The 13,173-nt window shown below is 48.9% G+C and overlaps 1 protein-coding gene across 3 annotated transcripts in view; it reads left to right on the top strand.

Annotated features, from left to right (window-relative positions):
• LOC147624250 (glyoxysomal fatty acid beta-oxidation multifunctional protein MFP-a-like) overlaps positions 1-13,173 on the top strand; it is a 113,962-nt gene that overhangs the window by 93,196 nt on the left and 7,593 nt on the right. For all 3 annotated transcript variants that reach the window (XM_086819215.1, XM_086819217.1, XM_086819216.1), the window contains exons 11-13: positions 5,708-5,829; positions 5,935-6,098; positions 6,196-6,450. In XM_086819215.1, coding sequence (XP_086675341.1) covers positions 5,708-5,829; positions 5,935-6,098; positions 6,196-6,450 — 541 coding nt within the window. The remainder of the gene's footprint in view (positions 1-5,707; positions 5,830-5,934; positions 6,099-6,195; positions 6,451-13,173) is intronic.

Raw genomic sequence — 13,173 nt, 5'->3', positions numbered from 1 at the left:
CCACACCTCGTCCCACCAGCTGAGAGTGGAGACTGCCGCACCAGAGGACAAGATATGCGAGCTCTTCTGTCACACAGAGCACGAGACAAAGGACCATTACATATGCCAATGCCCTGTATACTATGAGATTCGGGGGAGGTCCACTGCCTCTTCCGAGCTGGGTTCGGACCACTTCCCAGGATCATGGACTTCCCGGATCAGAGATGCCTGGGACTTTTTCTTCTAGAGCTCCGTGGACACAGGGAGTCCTTAGCGAGATCCAGATCAGCTGTACTTGCTCGAGGACTGGCACAGAGAGCTCTCACCGACTTCTTCCATACCAGCACTCCGAGGGCCGATCCACCCATCATACCCAGACCACAGGCTAGTGTAGGAGCTCGGCCGAGAGGTGTGACACTCAACAGAGCCACTGAGTTATGCAGAGCTCGACGCCCCAGACCCCATGGCCCTCGCCCACGGCCACGCCACCACAGGAAGATCCGGGCCATCATCTCCCATCATCACAGGACCTTCTCGCGCCACCTCAGTTTTACCACCTTGAGCACCATGTCACAGCGGCCCATGAGGGACGTATTAGGGTGATATGAGAGCTCTCTACTCATGTATGATGTACCTAGATCAGATTTTAAAGTTCTAGATTTTTGTTATCTTTCTTTATTACTATTTTGTACCCAGGATGATGTACCTCATGGATATGATGTAACCTTTTGGTCTCCTAGGTCATTTTGGCCTTTTGAAGACGTTAATACAACTCTCTCTCTCTCCCCTTCACGGGGAAGTCAACACGCTCAAAGGCGTAATTTCAGCTCTTCAGAGGGAGCTTGCAGAGGCCAAGGCAAATGGTGGACTTGAAGAAGGTGAAATTCAGCCATCCATGATAGAAGAGCTCAAGGTTATCAAGGAACAAGTACGGGCAATTAAGGAAGAAGAGAAGCAACAAGAAGCAAAGACTTCCTCATGGGTGGAAGTCATCACCAAGACGCAAAAGAAGATGGATGAAGCGGAGAAGTGGATAGAGGTCGCCAAGAAGGGTAAAGGTAAGGAGATAACAACCCCTACACCTACAATCATTAACATGACTTTGGAAGAGGAACAACGAAGACGTACACGTGCTTTGCATGTGAGGATTACCGGCCTTAAAGACGGGGATAAAGTTGAAGAGGAGGTGAAAGAGCTTATGGTGTTGATGGGGATTGACAGTCCGACACACGCAAAAGCTTGGAGAGTGGGCAAAAAAAGCGGAGGCAACGGGGAAACATCAAAGGAAAGAGCTCTCATACTTCGCTTCCCTTCTATTGAGGCGAAGAAGGAGTTCTTGAAGAGACGACCCACTTTAAAGAATACAGGCATTTTTCTTGGTGATGATCTTACTCTTTCACAGCTTGCACATATGAAGGAAGTCATACCAGAGATTAGAGCGGCAAGAGGAAAGGGTAAGATAGCATTTTATAGAGAAGGGAGGGTGGTCATCGTGGAGCGACGCTCTACATGACGGTGCGAGACCTATGGGACCAAATTAAAGCTGGCAGCCTGGAGCTGCAATGGATCCCTCAGACTTGATGTAGGTGCCTTTGAGGACAGCTTTAGAGATAGAGATATAGTCTTCTACTCAGAGACTCACCAGGCCCCTGGTCAGATGATGCCCACAGGTGACAAGATACAGATGGGAGACAGCTTGCAGAGTAGGGACGAGATCGGTACACAGTAGTAGAGGATCAGGAGGGGTGGCAGTTCTTTTCAGGGAGGAGCTGCACCCGCTTCTACACATAGTTCGGAGAGATGATCAGGCCAGATATATGTGGGTGAGACTGAGGGCCGACACAGGCAGATTCCTGTATATTGCCATATGCTATTTTGCTCCTAGTACATCGACATATGCAGCACCTAGAGGGCAGTCTCCTTTCTCTGTGCTAGATGATGACATATGGGAGTTCTCTAGGGATGGAGACATCATCCTGTTAGGGGACTTTAATGCCCGGACGGGCAACCGCCAGACAGCCTTTTATGATACCTCGGAGGAGATGCTGAGAGAGTTGGACACTCTGGATATGGGATTAGACAGACGCTCACAGGATGTGGAGTGCACAGAGTATGGGAGATATTTGGTAGATATGGGGACTGCGCATGGGTTGGCCATACTCAATGGCTTGCAGAGGTTTCCGTCAGCAGCTGGATTTACTTGCTTTCCACATAGACATGGTGCTAGCACAGTGGATTATGTTATGGCTATGCCCAGCTTTGTTTCATGCATTGAGGACTTCACAGTTGGATCTTGGCCCATTGGGGTAGTAGTGGATCATGCATTGTTGACATTGACTATCTCTTTTCACTTTACCACAGCTCAGAGGACACGAGGGGCAGATCACACTCGATATACTTTTACCTCAGAGACTGATGCTGTCTACACAGATGGGATTTATAGACGTCTGTACACAGAGGAGCCAGGGAGACCTTTGGAGGAGTTGACCCATATACTTACACAGAGACTTTACATGATGCAGCGAGAGAGGCATATCCACATACTCAACCTGGACAGAGACAGCATTCTAGATGTATGTCCCAGAACAGCTGGTATGATGAGGAGTGCAGAGAGACCAAAGCCTGACTGCAGCGGGAGGTTGCTTTGGGAGTCACTACTCACCGACAGTCACGTATTGCCTTCCGACGCCTTGTGCGAAGGAAGAAGCGGGCCTTCCTTGCTCAGCTAGAGCAGGAATTATACCAGCTGTTCTTGAGCCAGGATTCGAGGGAGGCTTGGTGTCTGTTTCATGAGTCCTCCCCTGCTTTGGCCATCACTTCTACAAAGGTCTGGGGTAGTTATGCAGCATCTCTATATACAGTTCCTGGACAGACACCTTTTCCTGACCCGCCAGCACCATGCCCACAAACATGTACTTTCTTTACCGCAGAGATGGTAAGGAAGGCCATTGATAGGATGAAGACTGGGAGAGCATATGATCACGATGGATTGGTTGCTGAGCACTTTATTCATGCGAGAGACATGCTGGCAGAGCTTCTAGCAGTGATGTTCAATCGTGCTATGTGCGAAGGCTTACCCGAGACTTGGAGTAGGTCCACCATCGTGCCTATCTTCAAGTCAGGGGACCCTATGCAGCCAGGGAATTATCGCACTATTATGATTGGTCACACACTAGCACGATTGTATGCATCCATTCTTGAGCAGCAGTTGAGTAGATGGGCAGAGAGTTGGCATTCGAGCAGAGGGACAGGCAGGGTTCAGGAGAGGTTTCTCTACTCTTGACCACATCTTGACTTTGCGGGCCATTATTGAGGAGGGCAGGTCGCATGGGCGACGGATTTATTGTAGCTTTGTGGACTTCCGCAAAGCATTTGATAAAGTGCCCAGAGCCAGATTGATGAGGCGATTACAGGAGATGGGGGTACCCACAGAGCTCATATGGGGAATTATGGCTTTATACAGATCAGTTGCAGGACAGGTACGCACCCCAGAGGGGGTCTCTACTTTGGTTCACTCCACTATAGGAGTGAAGCAAGGTTGCCCGTTATCTCCTTCACTGTTTGGTATGTATGTGGATGAGGCTTCTGACTACATTGAGAGATTGGGGGACAGAGGAGCCCAGCTAGCAGGTACATGGATCCCACTATTGTTATATGCTGATGATATTGTGTTGATCTCTGACTCCCCTGAGGGTATGCAGCGTCATCTGGATGCTTTACATGAGTTTGCACATGATAGTGGATTGTCTGTCAACCTTGGCAAAACCAAGGTTATGGTGTTTAACACCACGCCACAGTGGGTTAGGCGATCAGCTTCCACATTTACATATGGGCAGGAGATTGTGGAGTATACAGATGCATATACATATCTTGGGGTAGTATTCAGTGGGCCAGTGTTTTCGATGAGGAGAGCAGCAGAGACTAGATTGACTAGAGCACATGTAGCCCTGGGTGGTTTGGAGAGGATGTGTTCGCAGGTTCAGTTTCAGGAACCTCGAACGAAACTCTGGCTTTTTGACACTCTAGTGACATCAGCTATGCTTTATGGAGTGCATATATGGGGACCTTCAGTGGGCCATCACAGCGCAGGCGGGTGGAGAGGTATGGAGAGGCCTTTGGTATCTATGATTGCTAGGCTTATTAGAGCCAAGGCTGTGGTACCTCATGAGATTATTCGAGCAGAGCTGGCGGCTACCCCTCTGGTGATTGAGGCTCTTACGAGATCAGTCTCCTACATACATGGCTTGTGGGATCTCCCCCGAGACAGATATGCACGCCTCGCCCTGGAGTCCTCCCGACAGTTAGCTTTACAGGGAGACACGGCTTGTTGGTATGGACAGATGACATCTTGGTTCCAGGCACATGGTTTTAGCATGGACAGATTGCCTCCCTTCCAGTATTCTCTGGAGGCACCCTCTCTCACTCTTACACGGACAGAGATTACCAGACTCATCCGTCAGGATTTAGTTCAGCTGGACATTAGGAGGACATGGATACAGCCGACTGAGGAGCTGGGCACGAAGATGGCTTTCTATAGAGAGCATTTTCTTCAGCTCACAGCAGATGGTTTTGTGATCAGACCCAGTTACATGGATGTACACTTGTCTCATGCAGTACGATGTGCTATTGGTCAGATTCGCACATCCTCACACCAGTTTGAGATTGAGATTGGCCGATATAGAGGTATACCAGCTGAGGCCAGGATATGCCGAGTATGCCATGGGGAGCCAGAGACAGAGCTGCATTATATATGCCATTGTACTGCATACTATGAGATACGTGGTCGTTTCCACTGTTTATTCAGAGAGGGTTTTGGACCACTTTCCAGAGTCATGGGGTACCAGGACCAGAGGTGTTTGGGATTGTTCTTGCTTGAGCTACGGAGACATAGAGATAGCCTGTTTAGGCGCACAGAGAGCCAGACTCAGAGGCACATTACAGATTTCTTTAGTCCAGCCATCACTGCGCCAGATGGACCACAGCAGCAGCAGCAGGACATGGATACTGCCCACACCAGGGGTACACTGATTGATCGTGCGATTGAGCTTGGGTGGTCCAGACGCCCACGACTACGGAGGAGGGCATCCCAGCATAGACGGAGGTTGCAGCGGCAGATTCGGATTATTCTTGCGAGGCATGCGGGACACCCAGTCAGGGTGCTGACCACAGAGGATATTGAGGAGATCCGCCAGTGTCCGATGCGGCACATATTATGAGATGGAGGTACCTCCATAGTGTACCTTCCAGTTCCAGTTTCATTTTCTAGGTGCCAGTAGTATCATCTTTATTTTTCATTTTCTGGGTTTTTTTATCCAGACATTGTATTAGATCCACCATGATGTAACTTTTGGTCTCATAGGTCATTATGGCCTTTTGAAGACGTTAATATAACATTTCATTTCATTTCATTTCTCTCTCTCTCTCTCTCTCTCTCACACACACACACACACACACACATATTCTTACAGCCAATAAAATTAGAAGATGTGAATATACTATATAAATAGATATTTTATTAGTTAATATCATAATAAAAATAAATCATTCTTAAATACATTGTATAAAAGTATATGTAGTCCATGGTTTCCTTCATTTTGTCAATTTGGTGGTATAGCCTATAATGAACCCCGCCCTTAGGTGGTCTAGAAATCCGTCTGTGGATGGTTTTGGTACCTTCAGGTATAGAACCCTTCATTTGTTCAGTTTAACAATTTGTGTCATGTGGCAGATAACTTGGAGAGTCGGGTGAAAAGAGGGCACTTGAGCAAAGAAATGTTCAAGAAAAGTATGTCACTGATCAATGGTACCCTTGATTACAAGGACTTTAAGGATGTTGATTTGGTCATTGAGGTATCATTCCCCTTCCTATGCATTAACGATAATTAATATTAAAGACCTCAAGACGATGCTATACTGGTAAGATCAAAATTTATGGTTGCCACGATGTTTTCACAGGCTGTCATTGAAGATATTCCCTTAAAGCAACAAATTTTCAGTGACCTTGAGAAATACTGCCCTCCACATTGCATTCTAGCCAGCAACACGTCCACAGTTGATTTGAACTTGGTCGCTCAAAATACCCGCTCTCAAGACAGAGTGATTGGAGCCCATTTTTTCAGGTGAACATATAGGTTTTTATCTACATGACATATCTATTTATTTTGGTTTATTTTTAATTTTAATTGTTAATGGTTTGTTTCTTTCATGGATTAACAGTCCAGCTCATGTGATGCCGCTTCTTGAGATCGTTCGCTCTGATAAGACTGCTGTGCAAGTCATAGTTGACCTCATGAATGTTGGAAAGATCATCAAGAAGGTGCCTGTTGTGGTCAGTAACTGTACAGGATTTGCTGTGAACCGTATGTTTTTTCCATACACCCATTCGGCACACATGCTGGCAGACCTTGGAGTGGATGTATACAGAATTGATCAAGTTATCACTGCCTTTGGGATGCCAATGGGACCTTTTAGGTATGCATATTTTTGCCTGTATTGACTTGTGATATCTGAAAATGATAACTCTGTCTAGACAAAGATAATTGTCGTCCGCACAAGTCATTAAGGCTGCAAAAAGACACCTTTATACTTGAAGGCAAGGAAGTGGGAGAAGTGGAGTAAATGTACCAAGGAACTTATCCAGAAGGTCCAAATAAAGTCCCTCCTCTTTGACTCGCTAGTCAGGCTGTCAGCCACGTGTGGATCTCAGTTCTTGCTTTAGACCTCACAGCAGTAGAGTGGAGCTAGACAGAATTAGAGAAACTACACGTCATGATCTTGCCATAATTTTTGCAGCAAACCCTCCATCCCACACTACAAGTGGACATTGCAGCCTGCACATTGCAAAAGCCACATACATAGAGGCCCCCTTTTTTTTCTTTCCGGGAAAAAGATCCTTCAATTAGTTAAAGATAAAAACAGCCACAAAGGGCTAAGTACAACCACGAAGGGCTAAATACAAACTCGCCTCATATAAGGGCGGGAAACAAGTGATCATAAGGGGGAGAGATGCTTCTCCTCCGGCTGGCTGCTCTATGAGGAGAAGGCTATCTTATACAGGGGGAGGGGGGAGAAACAACCACACAGGTGGTCTGTAGTGCCAAATGGGGTCACCGCCTCTATTTGTGAGGAAAGGTCCAGGCCTCCAAAGTCTCAAGATGGCTTCGCGCCGCTTCCACATGCGGTCAGAACCTCCCTGTAGCTTCCCTCATTGACCGCGGAGGGTGTGAATGACGTCGAGCCATATGCTCCTGATAGTCTCAGCCGGCGGAGTGTGGGTACCCTTGATGGCCTCGCTACATCTAGCACGCCAGATGTGCCAGGCTGCTATGCTACTACAAATCTCCCAGTGCTGGCATGAGCCTGGACGCCAAACACCTACAGGTGGGGTTGTGACTAGAACTACTGCAATACGATGGTGAGAGACCTGAAGGGCATGGCCTCCCCCATCCTCCTCGTAAGTCCTCACCACTCTAGCCTCGGTGGCCCAAGCGACAGTACCCCAAGTGATGATCCGGGTCGATGCCTTGTCCATAGCAAAGATGCGGAGAATCCGCTGCCAAAACCGCCGAGCCTTCGGGCAATCCCAAAGGCAATGTCGCTAAGACTCCTAGGGGTGGCCGCACCTCAAGCAAGCTACTGGCCACCCTCCCGACTGCCAACCAAGTACCTGCTACCAGACTCCTGTGTGCTGTCAACCAGAGGAAGAGAGTGATCTTCCTCGGCTGAAAGCTGTCCCAAAGCCTCTTCCAGAAATCTGAAAGGAACCGTTGTGATAGGCCCTAAGATTGCCAGTGTGCTGTTGTTACCAGTGTGCCATCTATCTCCGACATCTAGATCTTGCGACCAAGCGCCTCGCTGAATATGCAAAGAAAGGGGCATCCCGAGTCTCCACCCAGTCTGTGGGATCATGCCACGTCCACTCTCTTGGGTCCCACTGCAACGGCGTGAGAGGTGGGCACTCCCAAATCCATAACTTGCCAGTGCTAGATCTACGTGCCATGCACGTGCCCGAAAACCAATCACCCTTACCCTCTGCAAGGTGCAGTCTATGAAATCCTCCAAGGGGTGCTCTGATCTCTCTAATCTGCCATGTAATCTAATAGAAAAAGTGAGTAGACAACTATCCTCATCTGCTCCATAGACCGCCACGAGAATATTGTGTCTGGTGAACACGTACGCCTAGCCACATTGGGGGGGTCGGGTTTGGAATAGGAGTCAGCCACTCCAGAGGAATAGCTGAGTCAATGTCGATGCTGAGCATGTCTCTACCCCGGATCCCTGTCAGGCCTCTCCTGCTCCTCCTGAGGTAACTACATGTGGGCAACCCAATCTCCAAGAGACTTGGCTGGTCCCATGCTCAGGGCGCCCCAAGATATGTACAGTCGGGCCCCTAGCATGTGGCCACTAGGTAAACAGATCAAGGGGTCCCATATCAAAGGCTGTTTGAAGATGCTCCTTTGAGGCCACTGGAACAATCTGTCTGAGGGCTAGCCTGATATGATCCCAAGCACGAAGTAGACTGGCTGCGAATCTGTCCTCAAAGGCAGGACTAAAACCACGGGCTCGCATCTCTGTGAAGATCCATGTAGTACTCTACGACCATGGGCCTCCAAGGCTCGAAGTGCGGGCTGAAATCCGAGCCAAGAGGAAATCCTTCGAAGGCTTACCACTGGGTTGGATTTCAACTTGCCCAATAGGGCACGGCTCTGTATAGCTGGATCAATGAGACCTAGTCCACCTCTGCTACGTGGCTGAATGATCACTCTCCATGCCACCTTGGCCCTGGCTGGCCTCCCATCACTTCCAACCCACAAGAAGTTCTGGATCAAACGTTGTACCTTGCCAATACAAGCCCGAGAAAAGGCCCAGCACAAGGTGATGTACCACATGGTGGCAAGCAGTACCTGGTTTGCCACCACCACTCGTCGAGCTCTAGTATAGAAGCTTCTTCGGAATACTCAGAAGAAGCGAAGCGAGCTGTGTGCGGGAGAGAGATCAATGCCAACGTGGTAGCCGAGGTATCGGACTGGAGCGCCCCTCGAGATCCACTGGAAAGCCTCAACTGGTCGCCAAGTTGGGGTGGCTGCTAAGGCTACCCAAAAACCTTATGACTTGTGCCAATTGATCTATGCTCCTAATGCATGGCAGAAAATCTCTATCGCCTCCGCAAATCTCTGGAGATTCCCAACATCTCCTACAAAGTAGGCTACTGTGTCGTCTGCAAACTCTGAGTCCAGCAGCTCCTCCTATGTGTGGAGGGGAAGGCGCAATCCTTGAAGTCCGGTCTCTTGGGCGGAGAGAAAACTACTCATGGCCTGGCGACAAATAGAAAGAGGTACGGTGATATTGTCAAACCCAGCGCGAAACGGGGAATCTGTCGCCTCGGGCTTCCTGAATGAGAACCTGGCTATGAGATGCTGAAGAAAGTCCTGAGACTCCGCGAATCCACTTCATGGGGAATCCCATGCGGCTCATTGTGCCCTCTAGAAAGCTCCAATCCGCCATATAAGCTTTCTCAAAGTCAAGGAGAAGGACAATGAGGTCCTGTTGTCGCATCCTGGCCGAAGCTATCACCTCCCAAAAGGTAAAGATGTTGTCCAGAATACTTTGATCCTAAACAAAACCAGTCTGAGTGTCATGGATCAAGTCTGGGAGGGAAGGCTGAAGTCGCCTGCTGATGGCCTTGGCCAAAATCTTGTAGGCCGTCCCTGAAAGGGTGACGGGTTTCCATTGCCGGATCTCCAATCTGTCACCACCCTCCTTGGGAATCAAATGTATCAAGCCCTCTGTGAGCCTCTCTGGCATGGCACCTATGAGCATAATCTCATTGAAGGCAGTGCGAAGGCCACCTTCCATGAGGTCCCAATGGCAAAGAAAGAAAGAAGCAGGAAGCCCATCCACCCCTGGGCATTTGTCCCTGGGTGATGCCTTCACGGCCTCTCCCAGCTCCTCTGCAATGAAAGGGGTCAATAAGAAGGACCGAAGAGGGGGGGACCACCTCTCTCGTGTGTCTCCAGACTCTCTCGCACGCATCCATCACCTGGGGGGGTAATGGGGCACTAGTGAGAAGAGACCGGAAGACGATGGCTCTCACCTGCGGGGGATCAGAAGCAAAATCTCCATCCTGGCCACGTGTGACCGCTCCCTAGAGGAGGCCTGGAGATCGGAAGACAATATACACATATTTAGAACACTTAATTTAACTGTTATTAAACAATGGAAACAACATCAGCAACACAAATACTGGAAATACTAAAAATACAAATGACACCAGCACTGGGGCCAAAAAGGGCCAGTCCCCCCTCTCAATACTTTTTGTATTTCTTGGAGTATTTATATTTGTACAAGTGTCATGGGCTTGACAGGCCAGATTTCTCCACAAGGGAGTGAAAACAACCAAATAAAACTGGTTCAAGTCGATGAAGACATGTTGGTCGAAGTAGCCCCAAATCACAAGCTCATTCCCACCTTCACTGGGTGGACACCTGCCTTTCGTTGGTCTTCCGGGACCGTGCACCAACAAGCACGCCCGTACTAACGCAGGCCAAGGAGTACACCGCGGAGGGAACGTGGCCTGGTTCTCCCCAATGAGCTTTGCTCCCAAATTCCCTGGTGAGTCTAACCTTTACTGGCTCTCAAAAGCTCTGATATCGCGGTTGACAACACCACACAGGGAAATATACTAGCCACACCAAGAAGAATTTCCTGAACATGGTCAGCATATACATGCCATGCTCCTGCACTACACAACTTAAAACATTTTTTGAATTTAAATTAGCAAATTTCAGATTTATACAAATGAGAAAAAAAATATGAGAGCACCTAGTACGGTGAGTACAATCCAGATACAACCGGTACAATTTGTAGTAGGTACAATCAAGCACATCAGGTACTTCAGACATGTGCAGGTGCAACGAGCTAGGTACTATGCAAGTACCTGTACTTGCATCAGGTACAGCAGGTACATATGGGCAGCCGGCAGGTACACGTGGGCAGCCAACAGTTGCAGGTACAGCAGGTACACAAGGGCAGCCAGCAGGTACAACAGTCAGGTACAGTCGGGGCAGCAGCAGCACATACAACTGCAAGTTCAGGTTCATGCGTGGGCAGCAGCAGCAGGTAGGTACCAGGCAATGGATAGGAGAGGTTGCAAGCGATGGAGAGAAAGAAGCCACCAACCTCACACGTGGGCAGTTTCCAATAATGTTCCATGCAAAAGCCTTAATCAAAGGTTATAAAACCTTAATACATAATTAACACTTATGGGCACCCACGCTAGAAAGTAAATGTCCAGCCCAAATTTAAATGTGTGTGAACACATTAGCTTATAAAAAATTAAGGTTTACGCTAGTTTATGGATTTTACCTTTTAAAAAGGGGAAAATGAAAATACTTACCACTTGTTCACAGCCACACCACCAAGTCAACAAACAGCATTCCATGGTACATTGGGGGCGTCCCCGTCCAGTGTACTGGCACGGCATAACAGGCAGACACACGCAAACAAGTCATGCAAAAACAAATTTATGTATGCAGGCATAAATGCATGTGCACAAATAGTGGACGAAATCTCCCTTTTATGAAACTTGTACAAGAGGTTCCTGTCGGGCACAAAACTGGCACGACAAATATAAATAAATATGTCGTGGTCTTCCTATGGAGTGATAGTCCCATAGGTAAGACACCATCCTGGCCATACACGGGTGGCACCAGGCTCCCGTCCATACAGCACGAAGCAAATCACACACGGGTGACACAAACTGGTTCCCGTCCATGTGATGCAGCACTGGTCGCACACGGGTGGCACTGATCTGGCTCCCGTCCATGTGACACCATAAAACTGGCCCTTTCACATGGGACACTGGCCTGGCCCCATGTGAACATGGCACAAATCTGGCCACTCTATGGAGTGAGTCCCATAGAAGTGGCTCCAAAAATGGAGATGGACCAAATGGTGACACCACGTAGCCTGCGAATACCATCTCTCCTCCTGTGAGGGCCGGCTATCTCAAAGAAATCTCCAGTAACTCTGTCACTGGCTTGAGTCTAGAATGAGGCCCTGGCATGGTATCTATACCCCACCCTCCTCTCCTCAATGGACCGAATCTTTGTGCGGGCAGTAGCGATCTAACTCTCAATCCACGGGCTGTTCGGGGAACTCTCCTGAAGACGCTGTAAAGAGGCTAGGCCCCTCCTCAGACCCCTCTCGTGCTCCTGAAATCCCTCTAATCTCCTCTGGGCTGCCTCCTATAAGAAAATATTGACCTCCCCAAGGCCCTCATCCAAAGTGCACGCCGTAGATCCTGAGGAAAAGTCCATACCCACCCATATCTGCTCAATCCGGCTACAAACGTCGGGGTCCTGAATGAGGCTGTCTGGAATCCTGGAGCTCGCATGTCTGTCATGCCTCCATGGGTCCTCTAGGGACAGAATAACTCGGGCATGATCTGAAAATGTACTGCCTGCCAGAATACTCTACGACTGCAAGCCCACTCGTCCACATAAAACCTGTTCAGACGAGAGAGGTTGGGGCCAGTGCTCCACCTATCCGATCGAGAAAGCTAAGACTCCCAGGGCTGCGCCCAAACTCTGGAAGATGCGAAGGGTCCTACCTCCTAAAAATCAGTATCATCTCCTCCCATGTAGAGTACTCCACCCTTGAGACAGTGGTCGTGCCACCTCCAAGTCTGTCCTTTGTTGCCTCTATTATGTTGAAGTCACCGCCCATGCACTAAAAATCAGCTTGGGGAAGGGCCTGTCAGACAGTGCTCCAAAAGATAGCTCTATCTATAGCCGTGTTCGGACCATAAATGTTGAGGAAGCCAACACTATCCTCTCAAATGAGAATGGTAACCGACTAAGCATGTCCTGGAACTATGACTCCTTATCCTGTCATAGACAACAAAAGCTACTCACTGACAGAGAGAGACTGCTCCCTGCGTCCCTAAAGGGCCGAAGGATGGAGACCAAAAAGTATGACTCTGCTTGGTGGAATCTTTCGCAGCGGCAGGTACGCCCCTCAGTAAGATGGTGCTCTTGAAGGAAAAGAATGTCGATAGATCCCCCCACCATAGCTTGATGCAGCTCTCCTCTAAGGACGCCTCGTCTTTGAAAGCACTGAGGCCACCCTAAGCCCTGAATGTTCCATGAGACAATCCTCATATCAATCTCGGTGTGAGGCGGAACTACCGGAATC

The sequence above is a fragment of the Cibotium barometz genome, chromosome 25 (genome assembly GCF_041138505.1).
Source record: "Cibotium barometz isolate CiBa-2024 chromosome 25, ASM4113850v1, whole genome shotgun sequence".
Taxonomy (NCBI): domain Eukaryota; kingdom Viridiplantae; phylum Streptophyta; class Polypodiopsida; order Cyatheales; family Cibotiaceae; genus Cibotium; species Cibotium barometz.
This window is presented reverse-complemented; position numbering and strand designations above follow the sequence as displayed.